Source organism: Apis dorsata, unplaced genomic scaffold (genome assembly GCF_000469605.1).
Source record: "Apis dorsata unplaced genomic scaffold, Apis dorsata 1.3 scaffold_1204, whole genome shotgun sequence".
NCBI lineage: Eukaryota > Metazoa > Arthropoda > Insecta > Hymenoptera > Apidae > Apis > Apis dorsata.
Genome location: NW_006264301.1, coordinates 311,710 through 336,170, shown reverse-complemented (window position 1 = coordinate 336,170; position 24,461 = coordinate 311,710). Strand labels below are relative to the sequence as shown.

General features: G+C 28.2%; 1 protein-coding gene across 16 annotated transcripts in view; it reads right to left on the bottom strand.

The window, feature by feature from the left end:
• Positions 1 to 24,461, bottom strand: part of LOC102677825 (collagen alpha-2(IX) chain-like) — a 342,768-nt gene that overhangs the window by 17,508 nt on the left and 300,799 nt on the right. For 13 of the 16 annotated variants that reach the window (XM_006624995.2, XM_006624997.2, XM_006625000.2 and 10 more), the window contains 5 exons: positions 13,408 to 13,494; positions 5,329 to 5,410; positions 4,825 to 4,919; positions 2,203 to 2,355; positions 1,671 to 1,868 (listed from right to left, as the gene is read on the bottom strand). In XM_006624995.2, the coding sequence (XP_006625058.1) occupies positions 1,671 to 1,868; positions 2,203 to 2,355; positions 4,825 to 4,919; positions 5,329 to 5,410; positions 13,408 to 13,494 (615 nt within the window). The remainder of the gene's footprint in view (positions 1 to 1,670; positions 1,869 to 2,202; positions 2,356 to 4,824; positions 4,920 to 5,328; positions 5,411 to 13,407; positions 13,495 to 24,461) is intronic. The other 3 variants (XM_006625001.2, XM_006625003.2, XM_031514824.1) reach the window with 1 other exon arrangement.

Here is a 24,461-nt window from a genome sequence, read left to right as displayed (position 1 = left end):
GTGTCGTCGTAAAAACGTGCAACTTCTTCCAAGTAATGTGCACACGGGACGACTTGTCTCGTTGCACGTAGAGAGACATTAGTTTCTCATACAGCTTTTCTGTACCGTTGTATGCAAAAATGGGAATTTTCAAACGTTAAACTCGTCTACGTACGTTCGAAAGGTTTGAGATTGTGTTGTGTTTCTCGTAAATATTTGGACAATTGGTATATATTTTGGAATAGAAATGGATATTCTGCTACTTTGTATTAATTTTTAGTGTATTAATTTTTATCATATAATATTTTGAACATATTATTATAAATACTTTAATTATGGAGTTATATATGTACGTACTTCATAGATTGTTTAAAAGTTGGAAAAAATTATATAAATTATATATATTGATTTAATATTTTATATGATAAAGAAAATATAAGACCTTGATATGTTAATAATTTTACCAACAAATGCAATTTAGCAGATAATAAGATTTTATTGGAATCCGATACTATTAAGTATGCAAGTAGTACGTACATATGATATGTCAGACATACGTGAAATATTATTTTAAGTTCATTGGTACATGATATCGCACTCTATTTGTCATATATATGCCACTTTCCTTTGAATAACGAATAATTTGAATAAATCTGATTTAATGGAGTTCCTCATAGAAATTTGTAGAGAAAAATTATGCATTTTGAAGGAATTTCACGAACGTGATTCAATCTATTTAAAGATATTCAAGAGAAGTTATATTAATTGTTAGTTAGAGTAAGAAAAATCACATTTTCGAATAGAATATAGGTTAAAAGTGATTTCGATCGATAGATGCAAATGTTGTAAACCAACTCGAAAAGCATTATATAAAAGTTTTCTATATTTTTAAAATTATTACTAATAATTCTAAAATTTCACTAATATATATATTAGTAAAATATTATCATATGCACGTAATTTAAAAATGAATAGTAAAGATCAAGCATTCAGGGATTTTATCAATTTTATAGACTAATGGAGTATTCATGAACGAAACATAAGTTCTGTATCGTACGTACGTGGGATACAATCGTGAGATGAATAAAGAGAGACGCGATTCACGGTTGGAAATTTTCCTAGCATCTTGCGAGAACAACGGAGAAATTAATGGCACAAAGCTGTGTATTGTTTATTTCGTTTGCTTAATATTCCCGTTTGCTTGGGAATGGCTCTCAGTCCATGATATACGGGGAATCGGACTAGTTTATATTGGACTCGAACGCGCACGCGTTTATGGCTGGAATAGATTCAACTTAGGGATGTAAATTCAGTTATCGTGAGGGAACGCGTTGGAACGATAATTGAAAGGGTTTATGATGGACAAGATGAACCTCTGATAGAGTGTTCTTCGAGCGTAATGAGTTAAATATATTTGGCATCGAGAATTTGTATATAGTTCAATTGAATTTTTGATAATTTTGTGAAATTGTATTGATAAAAAAAAATACGAAGCTAGTAGCTTTACTCTCCTTAATAATAATGAATAAAAATCTAAAATTCTTTTTTTTTTATTTTTCAAGATATATTAAATATTTTAAATACTACACACTTTTTACTTTTTAATAAGTTACAAGTTAGAAAATAATATATTGTTCCTAAATTAATATGAATATTCATTCCAAAATTGGGAAAGAGGTATCGTTACTTACATCGTATCCGGAGAATTCTCCCTTTCCTGGAGGGCCTGGAGGTCCTTGAGCGCCCTTTTCTCCTGGTATTCCATCGCGGCCAGGTTCTCCTTTTTGACCTTGAGGACCTTCCGGTCCCGGTATTCCCACGTCACCTTTATCTCCCTTGGGCCCCTGTGGCCCTTCTAATCCTCTCTCTCCTGGTGGCCCAGCAACACCCTGCACAATTATTCGTTTGCATGAATTATTATTATTTCATCAGAATCACTTTAATTAATTATTAATAAATTCCAAGAAAAATTACATCTTCGCTCGAGGATTTATATTCCGCTTATGTAAAATCAATATTTACATAAAATTAAAACGTACGTTTGTATTAACATGGTTTAAAGGGTATTGGAGGGATTATTTGGTCTTGCAGTTTGGTCTATAGAGAAATATTCTTTATTTGACATAATGTTATTCGTTGTTGACATTATCATTATGTTATTATTATTATTATTATTTTTTTTTTTTTATTACGAAGAATCTGGTTTTTACAAAGCGTCAATACCGTCAGCCCCATTTGGCCTTGTTTTCCTTCTTGCCCCGGCACCCCTTGTTCTCCTTTCGGTCCCTGGATCATCTTTGGCATCGTAAAGGATGCCATCAGGGCTGTTGCATTGCAGGTGCACGTGCCGGGTTCTCCTTTCTTCCCTGGCGGACCCTGCAGCATTTTGATCAGTCTGTCATTGCAAATATATACACTCTCTACGAAGGGTAAACTTTGTTACGTGCGGTGGTGGATTACTAACGGGTAATCGAATTACTGGGGATAACAAAACTTCTATCCTGGCATTTTGTAATTGTTCATTTACATTGTATGCATGATTTCATGGATAATCTCAGCGATAAGCGATTTAACGTTGCGATTGCTAATGCATGTATTATAAACCAAACGTTGCCAGGAAAATGATTAAATTACAAAATTATAAATTAATAAAATTATAATGATTCAAGATGCGTGGAAACAGCGTTTGTTCGTTGTTTTAATCTTAAATCGCAGTGTTAAATTTTTGGTATTTATTAAAAAGAATAAATGTGGAAAATTATTTCGTAATTACTTGATTTTGTTTCTCAATGATATTGACTGTAATTATTCAAATGTTACGCGAGCACCAAAAATTGATCACTGTATCGAGTCAGGGGATGAATGCATCAGGCGTTAAACAAATATAATTCTATACATATCTGTATATTGATAATTTCGAAAGATAGTGAATATTATGAAAGGGGTTCCTCTGTAATCAATGTTACATGCAGTGGTTACTAGTACTTCAACATGCTGGCTAAATTGGCTTGCTCGAGTAGGAAGATAAATGAGTGATTTCAGATTGGAATGTATTCAAGCTCGCTTCATATGCACGCTACTGAATTATTATTGCCGAAATACGTAGTTCTCGAATAATGAGAGATTTCTAGTTCAAGTTCTTCATTGCTGTTAAGTGCAGATTCTTGTATATCCAATTTTATAAAAAGACTAATTTTATAATTAATTTTTTAGAAAATTTAAAAAAAAAAGAAATTCTAACTTTTGTAGCAATTGATGACGTAGCTATTTATTAAAAAAGTCGAAATTTATTCATTATTCATATGAAAGAAAATTTATTTCTTTTATCTTATTCTATAAATTTCACATTTTATATGAAAGATAATTCTAAAACGAAAAAGCGAAATTTTAATAATTAAAATCGATTACAAAAATCATAGATGATTTGAAATCTATGTGAAAAATAATTCAGTTTTTTTTTACATATTTTATATTTTAAAAAAATAACGAAAAATTGAGAACAAATAAAATTCTCATTGCAACAAATAATTTTTCCCCCACAATAAGAATCGATCACGAATTTATAAAAACTCTTTACACAACGTTTCAGCAATGAATAAAGCAAGATTATCACGCGTAACTAATTCCCGATGAAAAAAAGTGTCTTAAATTATGAAAATATATTCCCTCGTTACGTCCGACGAATTGCGGCATTCATAATCCACGGTAAACTGCCGTCATTACTCCATTATAAAAGATGAATACCATTTCAACAAGCCTACGGAATAACGTTAAATCGATACATACACCGCCGTCTCCCTTAATACGTGTGCTTACTACTGAATTATTATTCATTTATTATAATGAAACTCTGACGAACACACGTGCCTTATAATATTTCACAGACGAAGCCAAACGAGCAAAATCTCGCGCAACCAACAATAATTCCTTTTTTCCCCTTTTTCTTCTTCTTTTTCTTCTATTCTAATTTCTATCCACTTTCCTCGAACGAATATCGTTTCAACTATATAAGTCCATTTAATTCTTTTCTTTCGACATTTGACTTGAAAAGTTTCAACTTGCCCGGTATTTAGGCCACACGGTATTCATTCTTTCGTATGAAAACAATACGGTCGTAAGCGAAATGCAAACGCGCGATCCTGTAATATGCGCAATGCATTCAGGCCTGCCTTTATACGTGTATAGACTACTGAGCTATTACAGCTGGAAGTCCAGCGGTTTGTGTGTAAGGATTGCTAATGGAACATCTTTGGTACTGTACGATACGTACATAACCGGTATAACACATGCGATATACTAGGTGGTATATAATATAGTTCGGTGTATAATTTGCATAAATTATACGAGGACATTTATGCATTCTACGTGCTACGGTCGTACCTACGTTTCTGGATACGAGTCGACTTTAAATCCTACCTTAAATTTAATTCCACGATTTTAGAATGGATGGAAATTAATGAATTAGTGTGCACAGGGTGACATAGGCGAGTTTAAAACCGCTTTGAATGTCGATGTTAATTGTTTTTTGAATTATCAAAATGTTGTTCGATGTAGCTAAAATGTACATGTGTGTACGTGTAAGTTCGTTTAGAATGGTGAATATTCCGCGAATATTCTTTATATGTTCATTCATGATCCTGTATTTAACAAGAGAACCAACTTATATATACATATATTATGCGTAATATTAATTTTAATCGACCAATTTTGTGATTGTGATCAATTTTGTGATTTATTTTACGGAAAATGTTATCGAAAATGTTTCCTACGTCTTTTCTAATTATATATTCGAATTTAAAGTTTGATAGTTTCAAGATTGCACATTCTCGTTAATTTATTATTTACCTCATCTTGACCAGGTGGACCAGGAGGACCTGGAGGTCCTCTAACGCTCTCACCCTTGTCGCCTTTATCACCTTTCTCACCTTTCGGTCCCTTGTCTAAGAAATTTAAAAAAAGAACATGGTTACAAATCATATATTTATCATATATCTATAATATAATCTATAATATAACCATATAAGTATTCTTTGTCGATCGATATATATTACCGAAACCAATGGATTTTCCTTCAATAAGAAGCCAAGAACAAAATTGATCAAAGATAATCATCGTTTAATACGAAACTCAGAGGAGTATAATATTTCTGGAATTTCGATTCATCTCATCGTGGATTCTCTCGAGGATCCTTTTTGAATATTATATCGACAAAGGATACCCGGTAACGAAGCCTCGGTGATTAAAGAAACGCCATTTAATGGAATTTCGACGTCGCCGCCAGCAGTCAGGATATTTCTTATCTGTGATCTTATGATTAAATAAACTCGCAAATTCCTCGCGATTACTCACAGTCCGGGTTGGGAGGAGGGGGTGTGATGAATGGCGGTGGATTGCTTTCCTCGCTTCTGTCTTCGTCATCGTCTCGTCCGATCTGAAAACGGATGGTAAGAAGAAACGGTGAATAAGAACGCTAACCGTGATTTATATATCGTTATATGGTAAAAAGGAACGAGAAAAAAATTTAAAAAAAATAAAAAATAAAAAATAAAAAAAAAATAAAAAGAAAGGAACGAGCAGGAGACCGCTGAAAAGAAAAACGAACAGCGTAAAAGTTTCATCGCTTATGGATGGACGTGATTGATTGCACGTTGCGCTGGGTCGATTTATTTGCGATGGAAAAGCAGAGAAATCACTCCATTTTCACCAATTTGTTATCAAGCTCGTGGTTAATATAACGTTGCATCAAGGAAATACTTAATTAATGTATATTAGTGATACGTAACAATGCAAAGAAATATTTTAAAAATATTCTTAAGTATTAATTAATAGAAGAAATTTATTATTAAATTTTTTCTTAATAAATTAATCAATAATCAGGTCTTTTTTATCGTTATAATATTGTGTAATTTTAAATTTCTGATAATAAATATTGCGCTATGTTTTTATATAAGTATTTTATCGATAAATATTTTTCAAGCTTTAAATAGCTTAGATAATTACGGGAAAACGATTTCTAAAATAATAATACATGATTGAATAATAATATCTATCATATTCTTGTTGGAGTAGATGTAGATGTGTCCGATCATAGAAAGGCTTTTACTACTTACAGCTTCTCCTTATATATGTATGTAATTCATTGTATACTACAATATTTTTAACAATATTTTATATTGTATTTTCATTTTTTTTAAAAAGAGAGGACTTTTCTTACGTAACAAATTTTTAAAAAGAAAAGTTATACTATATTTTACACATTACATTGTATAATAAAAGACTTTTAAAAGGTTTTACATCAAGTAGAGAAAGAGAAGCTTTCAATGCTTCTTTTTTTCTTTGCTCTTTTTAAGAATCACTCTCCACTCTGGAACAAAAAACCGGCTATTTTTCATTCAGGATGATTGACTATTGGCATCAAACAGTTTTAGTTTCTATCGAATATGTCCTTTGGAGATTAATTAGAGTATTTAAAATTGAAGGATCAATTTTTCGAGTCGGAACTTTTTTTCCTCTCGAAAAATGAATGATCGCACAGGTAGACGGTGATTAATGAACTTTCGGTTAAATCAAGCGGAACGGTTAGCACATATTTGCCCTAAGTACTTTCCAATAATTATTAGCAACGATGCAGATTTATAGAGCCAAACCGCACTTTGACAGTTATTTATCGTCGATTTTCCGGCTCACATACTCTTTTTATCTCGATCTTGATTTGGTTATGTATATAATGATCCTGATATAAATATCTTTATTTAAATAACGTATTTATATAAATTATCGAGTATTTCAAATTGTTCTAATTACGAAGTCATCAATGTCACTTATCCATATTTATTTTATATTTCCGTGCGTTGAATTTAAAAAAGGTATCAATGATTATAAAAATAATTTAATCGTAAATCAAATATCTGAGAGAATTAAATTTATCATTTATAATTAATTAATAATATAAAAATTTCTTATTATAATATGAAAATATATTTGTATAAATTGAATTATTTAAAAATTTAAAATAAGTCACTTAACATTTTAAAAAATCCAATCTGAAGATAACGTTAAAAATAGTAAACAAAGATTAAATTCAATTTTTCTTCTTCTAATGTCATTCTAATTCCTTTATTCCTCACAGATGTCGCCACATGTACAATTCATGAATTGTTAGAATAATTTTTTTTATATATTTCTATCTTTTTGAATTGCTCATTCAAATAGTAATGTAAATTGAAGAATATCAGCTTTCACATATAAAGTATCGCGGATTTTGAATCCCCAAGGGAAATATAATGCAACAACATCGTCGCGTTTACGATCCCTAGCTTCCTTTAAGCGATGCTTTTGGACGACACGAAACTGGTTCCACGATTTTCTATAAAAATCTTTATTTGCCGCGAAAATTGCCTTTCGTCCCGTGTAAACGGACAGTGATTTCGAATCGAATATCGTTTCCTCACGAAAATTGCTAGTTATTTCGTTATTTTCGATTCGGGTTGAACATCGATAGAGATGCGCGCGATATGTTTGGGAGTATTGTGTTGTATTGTAGATGTTGTATGTTTTCTGTGAAAACGTTGTTACAGGAAGACAATGCTTCATTGTTTCGTTTAGATTAGATTTTCGTTTGGTTCTATCTACGATTAATTAAATGGTTCGACAATTTCTCTTAATCTCGATCGAGGGTTTTAATTACAAGAAGACGAAGACGAAGACGAAGACGAAGACGAAGACGAAGACGAATTTAGTTTAAATGCAATTTTCTTTTTATTGAATTTACTTAAATAGTCAGTTTTTATTAGAAGATAAAAAAAAAAATCTTTTTTACATTTTATTTATTTTTTTGAAGAAACTTGCGATGAAAATTTTCAAAAAATATTGTTCGTGAAATTAATTATTTTATTTTTGAAAAAGTTAAATCAATTATATTGAAATTAATTTTTAAAAAAATATGGAATTGATTGAACAATTGTCATTGCTTTGTTTCTTTTCCAAAACTCTCGATCGCAATTTACTGAATTCACTATTTTTATAATATCTTGAATCTATTTATATTTTAATACATTTTTTCTCTTTTATTTTTTTTCCTTTATTTTCAAAAATTTTGATTATTATTTTTAACGATTCATTTTTTCGATCAATAGCGAATGGAATTATTTAATAATTAATATTTTAATCGGATCGATACATATCTAGCAAGTAAGTCACGTTCGAGACAATTTGTAATTCATGTCTTTATTGTCTATATACAGAAAGAGTAAATTTACATTTCATGTTAGTAGTACACATAAGTAAAAACATGCAAATATTCATTTAGAGAGAATGTATTTTGTTTAGACTTTGTTTATGGATTAAATATTTTTATAGTCCAACTACATTTCGTATAAATGCGTGTAACAGTAATATGAAACAATTAATTGTTTGATGTATCAACATATAAAAAAGAATCACTAATAAATCTTAATAAAAATATATATTGAAGTCATATTTAATTTGTTAAGCTTTTTAGAAAAGCTTTTTTTAGAATTTTGGATTCTTTTTTAATAATCTTTTTTTTCTTTTTTTCAACATATTAATCATAATATAAATGTTAATGTATTCTATCTGAGAAAAAATTAAAAAAAAATGAATTGCTAATTAATTTACAGAATTAATTAACAAAAGATTCGATGTAGAAATAAAAAAAAAAAAAAGATTTAGAAATTTTTGATCCAATTATTAATATTAAATTTATTGTAATATAATTCTGGACATGTTAATTTAATTTTAAAAAAGTAAAAAATCATTAAAAAATAGTAACATAGGAGGATAGAAAGTTAAATCTACTTTGATTTCTATCTAGTTACATTTGAAATTCATTTTCAATGCGAAAGTTATAATGAATTTTGATTAATGTGAGGTTAAAACACTGCAGCGGAAAGAAAATACTCATTTCAATGTTAATATTATCGAATATTTATGAGTTGAATTAGAATATCAAGGATAAGAGTGAATTAATTATTCTTTCATTTATAAGAAAAATTGAATTTGAATGAAATACTTCTTTATTATACTATTTGCGTATTCTAGAAGTCTTTTCTGATTTGCCTATGTATCAAAGACTATCTGAAACTATTTATATTAGAAGAAAAAACTTTTTCATTATTTTTTCCTTTACTTTTAAATAATTGAGTCATATATAACCGTAACAATTTACTTTGTTTCAATTTATTTTTTTTGTGTTCATTTTTATATATCAATTGATCCAAATATATCAATTGATCCTTATCAAAGTCTTTATAAAGAAATTAACTTCTATTAAAGCAATTTTTTTAATAAAAATCTTAAAAAAATATTTTCAGAAAATTCTAAAAGAATTCTCGTCTCTTCTTCCCAAATAAATTCTCTAAATAAATCTGTAAAACAAAAAAAAAATGATCGACGAAACAATTATTGATGATCTGAAAAACAACTTCAATGACGAAATCCTTATTAATTTAACACTAAATGGAATTCCCTTGTCGCTTGAGAAAATAATCCCTAAAATATTCTTTTTTATCCTCATTATCGTTTCGTTTAAGGAAAATAATTAAGCGATTCCTCTGGATTTCGCCAATTTATCGATTCCAAATGGAATTCTCTGGTCGCGAAATCGAAGAACAGAAATAACTTGAAAGTAGATCAAATCGATAACCATTCTTAACGCAACGAGAACAATAGAACAAGTTGAATATAGAGGATACCGTTTCATCAGTGCACAAAAGGTATCGACACACAAGTGCACACAGGTGAAACTTATGGCCGATCGCAATAATACGTGGCGCGTTATGACGGGAACGACCGCAGGCTGTTCCAGTGAATTCGTTCACCCGGTATATCCTGATCAGCTCCAGCATGCACGGCTGCGTCTTTGCATCTCCGTTCCGGGAGCTTTTCTTCTGAAGTAGGATTTCACGGGTGAAATAAATTCCTCTGGCTTCCTTTTTCTCTCTCCCTCCTTTCTTCTCTTTTCTTCTTCTTCTTCTTTTTTTTTTCCTTCGACGAAGATAGGAAATACGAATGAATTTTACGGACAGATCGGTTGACGCGAACGTTCTGGAGAAATTCGTGTCAAAAAATTGAACGAATGATAATTCTTATTCTTCGTCTTCGTCTAATCTCGAATATTAATTTTATCTTGGAATAAGATTGTAATAAATGTTATATTGGGGAAAGGAAATCTTGAATTGATACATTAATCGAAATTATTTAATTTTTATTAACGTTTAATATTTTTCTAGATATGGTAATCTTGTTGTTTCTTTTATTTTATAAAAAACGGGAAAATGGATATTATATTATATGAAATATATTTAAAATATATAAGTATGAATACTTTAATGATATAGATGAGATTTACATTATTGCAAAATATGTTCCATATTTTTTTTTAACATACGAGATAGAACAGAGACAATAACAATGTGCCAAAAAACTTTTTTTGTCGAAATTACAAAACATTTTAGTGGTGCACTTCGTTAAAATTTGGGTAAAGTATGTTGTCCTTTCAACCTTAATTTAAACGAGGCAGGCGGAAAGTAGTCCACCAAAGCCAAATCTAGCGAGGAATTGTGTACAACGGTTCCCCCTTTGCGGAAGAATTGTTTGTCAGTGGTTCCATTGTGGGATAGCATATTGCTGGTTAGGAAGATAAGGGTGAAAGCGTGTTTATATTTGCTGACCAGTGTGTATAATAAAGATGATCGTACATTGTTGGAATTTTATTACGATACGAGTGCTTGAAACACGATGAATTTGTCACATGAATTAAACTTTAATGAGATGTGCCTTTGAACGAAATTAAACGGATATAACTGAACGTAAACACTTTTAACATCTATAGGTGTATGTGTAACATGATGCGTAATTTTATTTTTATAAAAATTGAAAATATAAAATGAGATAAATATAAATTGTTTTTTAATGGAGAAAAAAGAAACGATTAATCGATCCTAAGATTAATTATTCGTTAAAATAATTTTTATTTATATATTTTTTCGCTAAATAATTATAAAATCGGCCAACAAATATAATTATTTAAATTCATTCTCGCTTAAAAAAATATTATTCGTATTCTAAAAAGAATAACGATAGAGGAATATATAGTTTTACGCCCATGTCTCACTTATGATCGACTTTTCTACTGAAAGTTTGTCTTTTCATTTCCAAATTTAAATATAATTTATTCAAATATAATTCATACTTTCTCTGCAAGTCACTACGACCTCCTAACAACATTCTAAATTCTATTTCAATTATTTCAGTTATCCTGTTTCAATTATTCAACTTCAATTCGAGTTTATTCGACCGTAAACGAGAAGAATCTTCTTGATAAACGTTCCTTCTCCATTGCCAGTATTCGAAGGTTGAATCGAATACACTGTGGGCAAAAGGACAAATCAATTCTAGTTGGCAAATTAACTTGGACAAAGCTAGATTGTCTCGTTTAATTGCCAAAGTGAATGGTTAGATGGCGAGAATCAAAGTTCGTCGATCGTTTCTACTTTCTCGTGCATGGACACCTTCCTCCATTTTACAACAAAATAATTTCGTCACTCGAAATCCTCTATTAATCTATTTCCTTCAATAATTTCAAATTCTACATTATTTTTCTTTCTAAAATAATGTAATAAATAATAATTTACAATTTTAAAAAGATCCTCGTCAAAATATTCTATTTTATTAATAAGAATAATTTTTTGAACTAGTTCTCGATTAATTATTGCATCCTTTCCTATCAATTTCAAATTATCGTTAATCTCAATCTTTTCTTTAAAATAAGTTGATAATACAAAAGCTTTAAGTGATGCTCAATCTAAATCTCATATTCCATCTTGAGTATAACTTATACTTAAAAACGACGATCGAATCTTTTAGCTTAGTTAAAATTAATTTAATCGTCAAAAGGTTTAATACAGATTGGAAAAAAGAAGAATTTTGGAAATGATGAAGGTAGAAAGATTTGGAAATCTTTCTAAGAGACGAGACGAATCGGCACGATCATTGATGCTAAATCAGAATTTTTAAGATCATACTCTCAATATTCCCGAAGATTATCCCCATAAAGCGATCATGCTCTTCTTCTATCCTTGAACAGCTTTCCACACAATTTTTTCCAAGTTATCGAAGCGTCTTGAATGTATAAACTCGAACAGTTGCAATTAAAACATTTCGAAATGAAAATTTCCTTTGTCCTCGATCATTTTCTTCACTTTGCATCTCATTTCGAATAAATTAATCATAGAGTTATTTTTAAACAATGAAAATAATAAGTTGTAGTAATCTTTAATTGATCGATATTTTGGAAGAAGAGACTTTATAGCTATTTAAGAATCGTTTAAAATTTGAAAGGAACTGAGAAAAATTGTGTAAAACGTTTTAGTTGGCTATAAATATATAAATATGAGGGAAGAGAGGAAGAGAAAATTATAAATTATTTGCTTATTACAAAAAGAGGATGATAATTTGAAAAAATTTATGAAGCAGTATTTTAACAGATTTTGTTGATACATTGAAAAAGATAATGTTGAAAATAAATTTAAGATTTTAAGAGATTATTACACTCACTTTTTATATGATAATATATGTAAATAGGTTATTTTAGATAAATATAGGATATTTATTATTTCTGGCGAATAATAAATATTTTTATTTCTTGTTTAATTGATCATCGCAAATGCTCGTCAACATAATTTTTAAATTTTTCTTTTACATCAGTATCATACGCGACCATAAATTTATAAGTTGGTTTACTTTCAGTCGCCTGCTGGTTTATGTTTAAAATAAATTTAAAATATTTACGGATTTGTTTATTTTCACTTTTCATATTCATCAGGATCGAGAAAAATGTATATATTTTAGTTGTTTTACATCTTAATAATATATTCAAGATTATTAATTAATTAAATTATTCTGTTCTTGTATAAATAATTAAATAATTAAAGAAGCAAAGTTAGTCTCATAATATAAAGCATTAAGTTAAATCCAATTAGAAAATAGAAGCATTATATTTAATCGAATCTTTATCACGATTAAGCATGAGTTATTATCGAAAGTGGTTATTTCACTCTAGAAGAAAAAATTCAGTAATTATTATCAGTTATATTCAGTTACTGTTAGTTAATTGCAAAATTAGTAACGATTACTAAGCTAATAAGCGTGAAAGCTGAACCCATCAGATTTTTTTTCCCCCTTTTCTTTCAGCTGGTTGGATTTTTCAAGCTCTCACAGATAGATCGAAAGATCGTTGTTTGAAATTTTCCGAGCAACGAGTCGTGCATTCGAAGTTTATATCTCCCTAACAATAAATGTTGAGACACGAAGTTCTCATGTTAATGGAATTAATTATTGGTTATGTTGCTTGCAAAACAAATAATTAGCGAGAAATTTTCAGCTAATTCAACTCATCATTTAACTCACGTCTGTCAAATTAATATCAAATCCTGAACCATTATCGATCACCTCGTTATCGATTTCACCTGAGCCGAGATCCACATCTTGGTCGAACTATAAAAAAAATTGTAATTAGAATAAAAAATGATTGGAGAGGGGAATTGGAATTCTTTTTTTTCTCTTCATGAAAATTTATTGTGCTTAGTGACAAGATATATTGTGCAATTGAAAATAATAGACTTTATTGATTTTATATTTTGAGTTCATATTGGATAATATGGGGAAAAGTTTTAGACAGATATTTTAAATTGTTTAAACTGGCATTTATGATCTGAAAATTATGAATCTTTAATCAGAAAAATAATATAGAACTTACTTCAGTATTCGTTAAACATCTAATTTTATAGCTTTAAATTGAATTAAGTTATTCGAAAAGATAAAAGGAAAATTTAAAAATAATTAATATATACAATATACAATTAAATTGAATTAAAAATGCTTTTTAATTTTGTTAAAAAATCTTCATCAAAATTTCTATCCTCTATTTCCCATATAATATTCTATTTCACAATATAGAATATTATACTCGTGAAATAGGATTAAAAGATAGATACATTTCATTTGCAGTATAAATATCATTAACGATATCATATCGTATACCGATAATGGTTAAGTGGTACGTGTATCACCGATATCGGTATCGTAATGAGCTATATGTTATACGAGCATTACAAACAGGATAATTAATTGTCCTTAATATTATATAATATACGACGATCCTTATTTTCAATTTTACATTAAACATAAATATATAAATTTACATAGAGTAAAATGAACATACATAATTGCAAAGTCAAATATAGAATTAAACAAACCGAGTTAATTTCTCTCTATCCCATCAATTTCTATAACTGGAAATCAGTCTTGCTATAATATTATTGTTTCGTATATAACTTTCCACTGGAATGTTCTCCAAAACAATTTCTAATTAACAATTTTCTTCGAGCAATATCTAATAGCTATTGTTGAAGTAATTTTATAAAAGACCAAGTTCAAAATCAAGATTGTAAGAAGTTTACGCATAAAATAATTTAAAGTGTAATTTTTTTTTATATTTTCAATAATATATAGGAATTGATTATTAATTTTAATTTATCTTTAATTAAGCATAATATTAATTATTTATTTTTGAAGTATTCATAATTTAATGAATTAATGAAATGCTATTCTTTGATAAATACGTGTTAATCATAATTGATATTTTTATATTTAAATTATATTTTTAGGATAGTTTATAGCAGATGTATAAAATTATCATCTTTATAAGCAGATCGAATCAAAAATTCAAATCCGACGATTGTTGCATTAATTATACCGTTGAATTAACGAAGCATAATTAAAACGTTCGATTGAATCCCATCTTTAATTGTTTGAATATTAAATAACTCATTATTTAAATCTCTATTTTACATGATAGTCGAACTCGAAAATTGATTGTCTTTCATTAAAAATATTTTTATCCTCGGGTCTTCGAAAATGCCTAAAAAACTTTACAATCGTACATCTTATAATAAATATAATAGAAATCAAAAATTTGAAATCTCTTACCAAATTTTATTAATTCCAAATTAATGCTATATTATTTATTCAAATACAAATTTTTATTTAAAAAATTTTTCAAGTTAAAAAATCAATCTAACTTTTTCGAATTTTTCCATGGAATGCAAAATAATTTCAAATTTTCGATCAGGAATTCATTTAAATAATCTTTCGAACGGATCATTGGCAACTGGAAAGTCAAACTTCCGATCGAAATTAGAAACTAATCCACTTAAACACACCCCGTGTAATACGCTTTACACGTTGTTAACACAGCCGTTGTCATTCCGTATACACGGGCGGACAGGGCTTAATTAATCTCATTTCGACGATTTCTGATCGAACACGTCCCTATCCCACCCTTTTCAATTATTCGAGGAGCCAAGATACCAAGCTTGCCAGTTTCGCTGAGATGATTAATTTGTTCAATCCTATAGTGGAAAATTCATTTAATATCATAGCAGTTAAAAATTTGATCGATTAAATGAACTTGAGGACATTTATCGAACAAATATTTCATTTGGATTTTGATCTTGACTTTGTTTTTCATTCCTTGTTTTCTCCATTGTCGATTATTCTTCGAATATAATTAAATTATTAATCTTTTAATTAAATTAGAAATAGTTGAAGTAATTAAAATATTAAGAGAATAAATTATAAGTTATTGTATAAGTTAAGTGTATTGGGTGAAGAATATCTTGTGAATAATTATAATGTATTTATAAAATTTATTAAAGAAGAGAGGTGTACGTTTTTATATTGTTTCTTCCATAACTTCAAATATATTGAATAAATAAAATATTTTTAATAATCATGCTATAAGCATAGTTATAAAATATGAAGATAAATTAAAATTGAGTCTCATAAAAGAAAAGTTAATTCTTTTTATTTATAGATTATCATTGCGAAAAATTTCCTAGTTTCCTATATCCTAGTTTCAAAAATTAAAAATAGTTTATTGAAATATTCGCATTAAGAAAATTTTATCAACCGTGACAAGAATATTTAACTTTTCCAAAAATAAAAAATGTTCAGAAATATATCTATTTTATTTTGAATATGATCAATATTCGAACACATTGACTGTAAAACAAACAAAAAAGAATATTCAAATAAAATTCTTGAGAATATATTTATAACAAAGGAAAAGTTGTAATTATAGGAGCGATTGTTTGTTGAAACTGAACAAAGGAATATTTATAGTGAAGTGTTTGCGTGATACCGAGTATAGTTTGCATATAAATTGCGTTCGATTCTTGTTTACTTGTTTCCTTGACAAAGGTTGCTTAATCCTTTTGAAACTAAAGAAAAAAAAAAAGTTATTGTAGCGAAACAAAAGTAATGTTATATATTCCACCGTATTGTACTTTCCATTGTACTTTTTACTAATGTTTTTCGAAATCTTTTAAACCTTCCCTAATGGAACACGGAGTTAGATTTCAAAAATGTCAAAAAGAAATGGAACTTTATCTCACGATTTAATACAGTGCATCATATTTGATTTCATGATTTAACGACGAAGATTATTGTTTTACAAGTTAATTCAGCATTAATAAAAACATTTTGCTCTCTTATTCAATATAATTAATTAATAAACCATGATAATAAATAAATCAATTAATTTTACAACAGATCTTTTTGTAATTATTTGGATTTGACTCAAATATGTTTCGAGCAGTTATTAAAAATTTAATTTGATTTCCATTCTTTATATTATATTTTCAATCAATACTAATCAATATATTTGATGTGTATGAAATTTTTCATGTATTGTATAATAGGCAATAGTGTTTCTATTATATTTTATTATTTATCTGCATTTAATATCTACAGATACTAGTATCTCGATTTGCTCCTCTTCATTTTTAAAGATCTCAAATATTTCATTTCCAATCTATTTTTATATTGCAAGTTTTAATATATTTTAATATATTTTATTCGTTTTTATCAGATCATAACCAATAGAGAATGCTGGTTTATAGAATGTTTATTGAGATATTTAAAGTTTGCAGAAAATTAAAATATTAGATCAGAAGAGAATGTTTGAAGCATATTACTATTGGTTTCGTTTTTGCAGTGGAATCGATATTCAAGTTTCTTTTCTCTTTTTATTTTCTTGCGCCCAGACTCATTATTCGTCATTCGCAATTAAAATCGGCGGCGATAAATTCATGAATTTCATTATGCAAATAATATCGTGATAATTTGTTTCGAGTGATAAAATACTCGTGTCGCGGTCTCTCGGGGATTTTAACTGGCTGTGAACAAGACAATGAGCAATATTCTAATATTAAAAAGAACAATAGACGATAATATTTCTTATTCAATGTAACAAATGAGGAATGAAAATTTGTAATAAAAGCACAAAATATACAATATAAATGTAAATTGTAATTTAATTTTATAATCGATCTTATTTTTAAAAATGAACTGATAAACTGGAAGAAGGGAAAAAATTAAATAATGAATATCATAATATTTCTTTATAAATTAACATTTCTTAAATATGTCAATAAATTTAATTAATTTTGTTACATTTAATCAGCTTATAATTGATTTTACTTTAAAAGAATAAACTGACATGTAGAAAAAGAATAACAAAAATAATATGAAATAGCATTAATTAACTTTATTAAATTTTATATTTATAAATAAAAAGAATGTATAAATATTATCAAATAATGTTATCGATATTAAACATAATATCATTGATAAAATTAAAACCAAGTTTCAATAATCGATAAAAATTATAAGTTTTCCAGCCAGCTTAAATTTCCCATTATGTCATTTAACAACAAGATAGCACGATATACGAGGGTATCCCTATATTATTTCACAATAATTAATACATTGAGCTCGCTGTATCCGGGTGTATTTCAATTTTGATCGAAACAGATTTATCTATAGTTTCGCAATACGCGAACCCAAGATTCGATATCTTGTATCAATTTGTGTTTCAATATCCTGGTTGATCCTAAAATTTAAAGTGCCGTTAAAATCGATTATGTACAGTGTCGATTAATTTCGAGAATTTTTTTTTTTAAAAATCTAATTAAAGTACTCTTATCTTAAAAAAATATATAATTTCGAAATGAAGAAGATTAACTTTGATTTCTATGACGATGATTATTTTAAAGTAAATATGAAAATAATCGGGAGATTTTATATAAATAAAATCTGAGTTGTGAAAAGAGGTGAAATCAAATTTTTGACTGGTAATGTACACTTAAATTGATGTACGTGTATATATACGCACATAAGTCTCACGTTTCACATTTAATTATTTTTTAGAAATTGAAGCCGAGAAACGAGCGTTCGTGCAAACGGGAAATATAATTCGAGATACTTCATCCACTAATTTAGTCCTAACTTAGTCCAATTATAAATTTTATAATTTATTTTCGTATCATAATATTTCGAATTTTCTTTACTTTAATCTTGTTTATTTATTATAAAAAAATATGAATACCAGATTCTTTATATTTATTATAAATATCAATTTGCAATACACATGTATATTTTTATAGAAGTATATTTTTATCGAAAATCAAAAGTTACGAGTATTAATTTATTCTCAAAATAAAAATAAGTTTAACGAGATTTAACGAGAGGATGTAAGACTTTTACTTGTAGATCACAATCATTACACTTTACTTGTCGTGGCGTGTTTGATCATTTTGATTTATGGACGGTGATCCTAGGTCGGCTCGGATTAACCGTGTACAACCCTCTTACCTTTCACTGTGAACCAACGTGTCAGCCAATTAAGCATGAGCGGAAAAGTCCACAAGCTTTTCTCAGTATAGGATAAAATAAATTTCTTCTACGATAAATTAAATTAATTTGCGTGTTAAATTTTTTTCGGAAGTAGTTCATTAAGCAAACAAGTTTTCTCGTACGATACTAATTGTTAAATTTAAATTACAAAATTAATTTCGAGTTTATCATCGGAAGATTTGATTTGGTTTTTTATTTTTTAATTAAAACTTCTCTCTCTCTTTTTTTTTTAGAATTGGAAAATTAAATTCATTTAAAATTCGAACATCTATGATCTTAATCTATATTTTAGACTTCGAAATTATTTCTCTTACAAATTTCATGAATGATTATTGAAATAGACGAATGTATATGTGTTATCCTCTTTTAGTTACAATAATTAATATTGGAAATAATTAACTATATGGAAATAATTAATTATTTCCAATTTAAAAATTTCTTTCTTCAGTTATTTTTAAAAATAACACTCAACATTCGCAATAACACGAATTAAAAAGAGATAAAAATCTCAATTTTTAATAACGATCGATTCGATTTAACACGTTTCTCTTTTTAAACTTTTCTAAGGTATTCAAATTCTCTTCTCGTTCAAATGTCTCTTTACCATATGTTCACATGGCTTCAAACACTCAAAATTTCTCCATAAATCTTCGATTCTTTTCTATCTCTTTTTCTCTTTTCCCCTCAAAATCCGCGCTCAAACTTATCTCCAGCAACGATTATTTAGCAAAAGTTAAATCTCCAAGTTCTCCTTTATATTTAAAAGGGTAACGTTCGTCTTGTAACGTGGTATCGAAGTATCGAAGGCCGAGGCAGTTACTCACTGGCCGAATATTTGTAGCTTCTCGTTCTGTAGTCAAGTTGTTTTAAATGTTTTCCAGTTTCTCGTGCTGCGATACCTTATCGATTACGACCGACACGACCCGCTTTTTTCCCACCTTTGGATATCGAGAAACCGTATGTTCAAGAGGCGTACATCAGGAGCACTCTCGACCCCGATCTATCCGAGCAGAAATCCAAAATATTCGTGGATGCAAAACACCGATTCGGTTGACAATGTGACGATTACAAAGACATTTATCTCGTCAGAATTCTCCAATTCTGTTCTTGAAATCTTCCTTCCACTTTTTCTCTCTCTCAACATTGTTTCCATTGTGAAATAAAGGGTTTGGAGAGATGTTTTGTGTTTAAGATATATTTATAGCATATTTTTGGACAATTCTAGAAAATTATATCTTACTTCCTTTAACTAGAATTGTTGACAACTTGGTAAATAAGCTCCGACCTACATATATGTATATTATATTTACATATATGTATATTATTTTTTTTTTGAACTTTTCTTGACAAAGGTGTTCTATATTAACACTCTGTATATATATATATATATATATGTCACCACTTTAATTCGCAACATCGTATACACCTTCACATAAGAATTTCTCCGAAACACGTTACCGCCGAAGCAATTTAAAGAATTTTCTTTTGTCTGACCCCGTCCTGGCACGTTAAATATTTTCATTCTATTTTCATTCCTCCCCCGTTGTAAAATTCAGAACGCGAATTCATTTCAGGTCATGGAAAGAAGATGGGAAGGAAAGAAAGGAGAGGAGGGGAAAAAGAAAAGGAAAAAAGAAAAAAAGAAAAAAAATGGATAGAAGTACCATGATGAAAAAAGAAAAGAAGAGAAGAGAAAAGAAAAGAAAATGTCACTTTATTTCACAACGATTTGAAAAGGAGACGCGCGAAAGCGTGAAATCGCGTGAAAAAAAGGATTTTAAAAGTTTAACAAACGAATCACACGTCGTATCTCTTTTAATTGGTGGAACAGCCCGTGTGAAAAAACTGCTCGATTCGAGGATGAAGGGGGGGGGGGGGATGAAGGATCACTTCGTGTCACTGTCTACGACCTTATCGTGTTCCAGAAAGGGGGAGGATTTCCTGAATGAGCCGGGATTATGCTCTCGTTTTAATGGTTCTAGCCTGGCTGGGTTTGCTTTCGATGAATTTCACCTTCTCTTTTTTTTTCGATTGTTGGAATTAGTTTGATGTGGGTGAGGGATCGATGAGTTAAGTGAGGTAAAAATAAGATCCTTAAATTTGTAAAAAAAAAGAAAAACAATGATTACTGTTTTAATAAAATTAGATATACGATTGAAAGAGACAATAAAAGATTATTATATTAATTACGATTCTTCCATATTTAAACTTCAAAAGACAGAAAAAAAAAAACATGAAAATAATCTTTATAGTGATCTTTATGTGAAATACTTGGATGGATTAAAATATATCTAAATTTTAAGTATTTTACATATGTATATAATACAAATATTTTCCAGAGATGACTCTAGATTAAACTAACTTCTTAACGTGATGTTTAATGTTAATTATATAAGAGATATCAGGCATTTAATTTGTCCCATTAAGGGCAAAGAAATGCACAGTACGGGAACGAGATTATGAACACGTTTATCCGTAATTTATCATACTACCAATTGTCACAGAAATTCGCTCTATTAAGGCAAGATCTCCTTGGCTTCTCATTAAGATCCCGGAAATTCCATTTACTTCCCTTGCATCTAAATTTCCATGAAAATGCGTTCGTCCCAGGAAAATTCCGGTTATAAAACAGAATTAATTTAACTGCGGATTTCACGCAAAATGATTTAACAACGATTGTAGTAGATGAACGAAGAATTAAGTAATAATATTAAAACCAAGAAACGAATAGACACAAAATGATAAGTTACAAAGTTTCTGACGCGATATACTGAAATAGTAGCATAGTATTAATCACTCACTTTATAAGAAAAATATATATATATTTATCTAAATTATATTTTCTTTACGTAAGAATGTTTATATCGTACAAAAATTTGAAAATGAATCATGAACATAAGACAAAGTGAATAAAAATGTTAATTATTATAAATAGGTGTTAAAGATTCTTTATAATTATTCAGAAAAGTATTTTTTATCTGGAATATTGCATATAAATGAAATTAAATACACATTCTAATTGATTAACTAACGAAAAAAAAAAAAAAAACAGCTCGCCATATCCGTAGATCGCATTTTCATTTCTTCGAAAGTCACAAAGCACATTTAAAACCCTTAAAAAAAGGCAACACGAGGTATTACCCTTGAAATGAATATTCAGCGCACGTGTTCGTCGAATACTTCGCGTACTATATCACACGTGTGTGAAAACGCGTTTAAAATATTATAACATTCATGACAGGGAATCTACGATCCCATTTGCAATATAATCCCACGTGCGCTATTTTATATGACTCATAATGATTTTTGAACGAATGAAAGAAAAAAAAAAAAAAAGAACAAAAAAACTAATCAAACTTTTTTTCATAGGGAAAAATTTTCATGAAAATCGTAATTTAAGATTAAACATTAACCAAGAAACTGTTTTTTAATTTTATCCGGAATCGCTTCAATGAATATACAAAAAGGTTTCGGTGAGTGCTTCAGAATAATAAAATCATTTCGAATAGAGTATTAAGAGGATAGAAATGAAAAAGACAATGATTGTGCATATATAGATATATGTAGTCTTGATAACGATATCGTTTTTATTAATAAAATTTATAAAATAATACTTGACGTGCGATATTATATAGAATTTAAACACAATTATTTTAAAAGTCGTGACATAGATTTTGCAAAAACATTTTTTACAATCGTTTTGCACTAGAATTAAAAAAAAATATATCTGGAAAAATTAATTAGTAACGATAATTTTATAAAAAAAATTGAATATTTTAAAATTTATTGTACTTAAATTATACTTAAATTATAGTACGTTAAATTTTTTAAATTATATAATGTGTAATAATAATAATAATAATAATAATAATAATAATAATAATAATATTTAAATCAACAATACAGATATAGAATCTAATAAAATTTTGAATCTCTTAGAATCATACTATAATTGAATTCATAAATTTTCATCTATTAGATTTTCAAGATAGCTAGAAAATTCATTACTACTCTTGTCAGCTTTTTAAAAATTATTATACATAATTTTTCTGTGTTTTATATCTTGTAACTCGTATTAATTTTAATAGTAATCAACGTTGGATAGGAAAAAATTAAATATGCACATAAGATAACATAAAATGAGTAAAATTAAAGAACTTTACTTTTATTATGATTTTTTTAAAAACGTATATATAATGATCACCCCGTAGATATGGTGCTTAATACAATCTCTGGATGTGCTCGTTTACTGAATATGCTAAAAAGAGAGTTAATGAAAAATCGATTCTCTCGTCTCACCCAATTCCAACTTGGATATTAAAAGAAAAAAAAAAATTAGCATTAATAAATTTAATTCCCCGTCTATATGATGAAGAACTTTGATAATAAGTATCTATCATCACATTGAATTTTTATATCAACATCAGAAGAGTTGAAAAATATTTGAAATAGTTTAACAAAACAATGTATGATATTAAAAAAGTTTTCCAACATAGATTAAAAAGACTAATAAATTGATGAACTTCCTTCGTAATTAGCATTAAAAGCAATCCCTCGAGAAATATTTTCAACGTTAATCGTTAAAAATGTAGAAGATGGTACATTTTTGGAATTAATATTACAGATATCAGATATAACGATCGCAAAATATACATTTACAACTACTTTTAAACATAAATTTGTAAAACGATATTTTTCTAATAATTTACAAGATATTATTAAAACATCGTCGAACTAATTTTATTTTTATAAAAAAATAAATATAATTTATGAAAATATTATATCAAGATTGTATGTAATATATCCGTAGAACTTAAATATCTGAATATTTATATGAGTTATATGATCTTTCGTTCATTTTAAAAATATTATTTATCTGTCTAAACATTTTCATAGAATGAAAATCTGTGTTTTTTGCGTGCTAAATAAAATAATGAATGAAAATCATCTTATGCTGAAACACCATAACTTTCGTGATATGTAGCCATCACAGGCTATTCTTGATGGTGTATTTTGAATTATCATCGTTTCTCAGCAATTTTAGAAACGCGTGCATGCAACTATGAATTTACGATCACGGGTATGCAATAACATCAAATTTTCATAATTGTATCGTTGGCAAGAATGCTTATGCGGAATCATTACGTTATATTACGTTATTGAATCGTTTTTGATATCGTGCGATTAGTTTTCGTTTCCTTGTCATTAAACTATGGATTTTTATACAAATATCTTTAATATTATATATCTTTTCTATATCCTATATAAATTTATCATGAAATTTAAAACTCGATTAAATCCTATTTAAAATTAGGAAAACTTTAAACCGCTATAATTCCGAAGATAATGACTTCCGATCAACGAATGAACGATCATTAGAAGCGCAGATCCTTCCTTTTTAAAACTCTTTTTGATTTTTCTCGATACGATTTCCGGTTTCCGAGAAATCATCGTGTAAAGAAAAGATGATTTTTTAATCGTTTACTCTAAAGATGATTAAACTCTATTAAAATTAGGAAAACTTTAAACCGCTATAACTCCGAAGATAATGACTTCCGGTCAACAAATGAAAGATCAATGGAAGCGCGGATCCTTCCTCTTTAAAACGCTTTTTGATTTTTTTCGATACGACTTCCGGTTTCCGAGATATCATCGTGTAAAGAAAAGGTTAATTTTTGATCATTTATTATTCCCGTCTTTGTTGT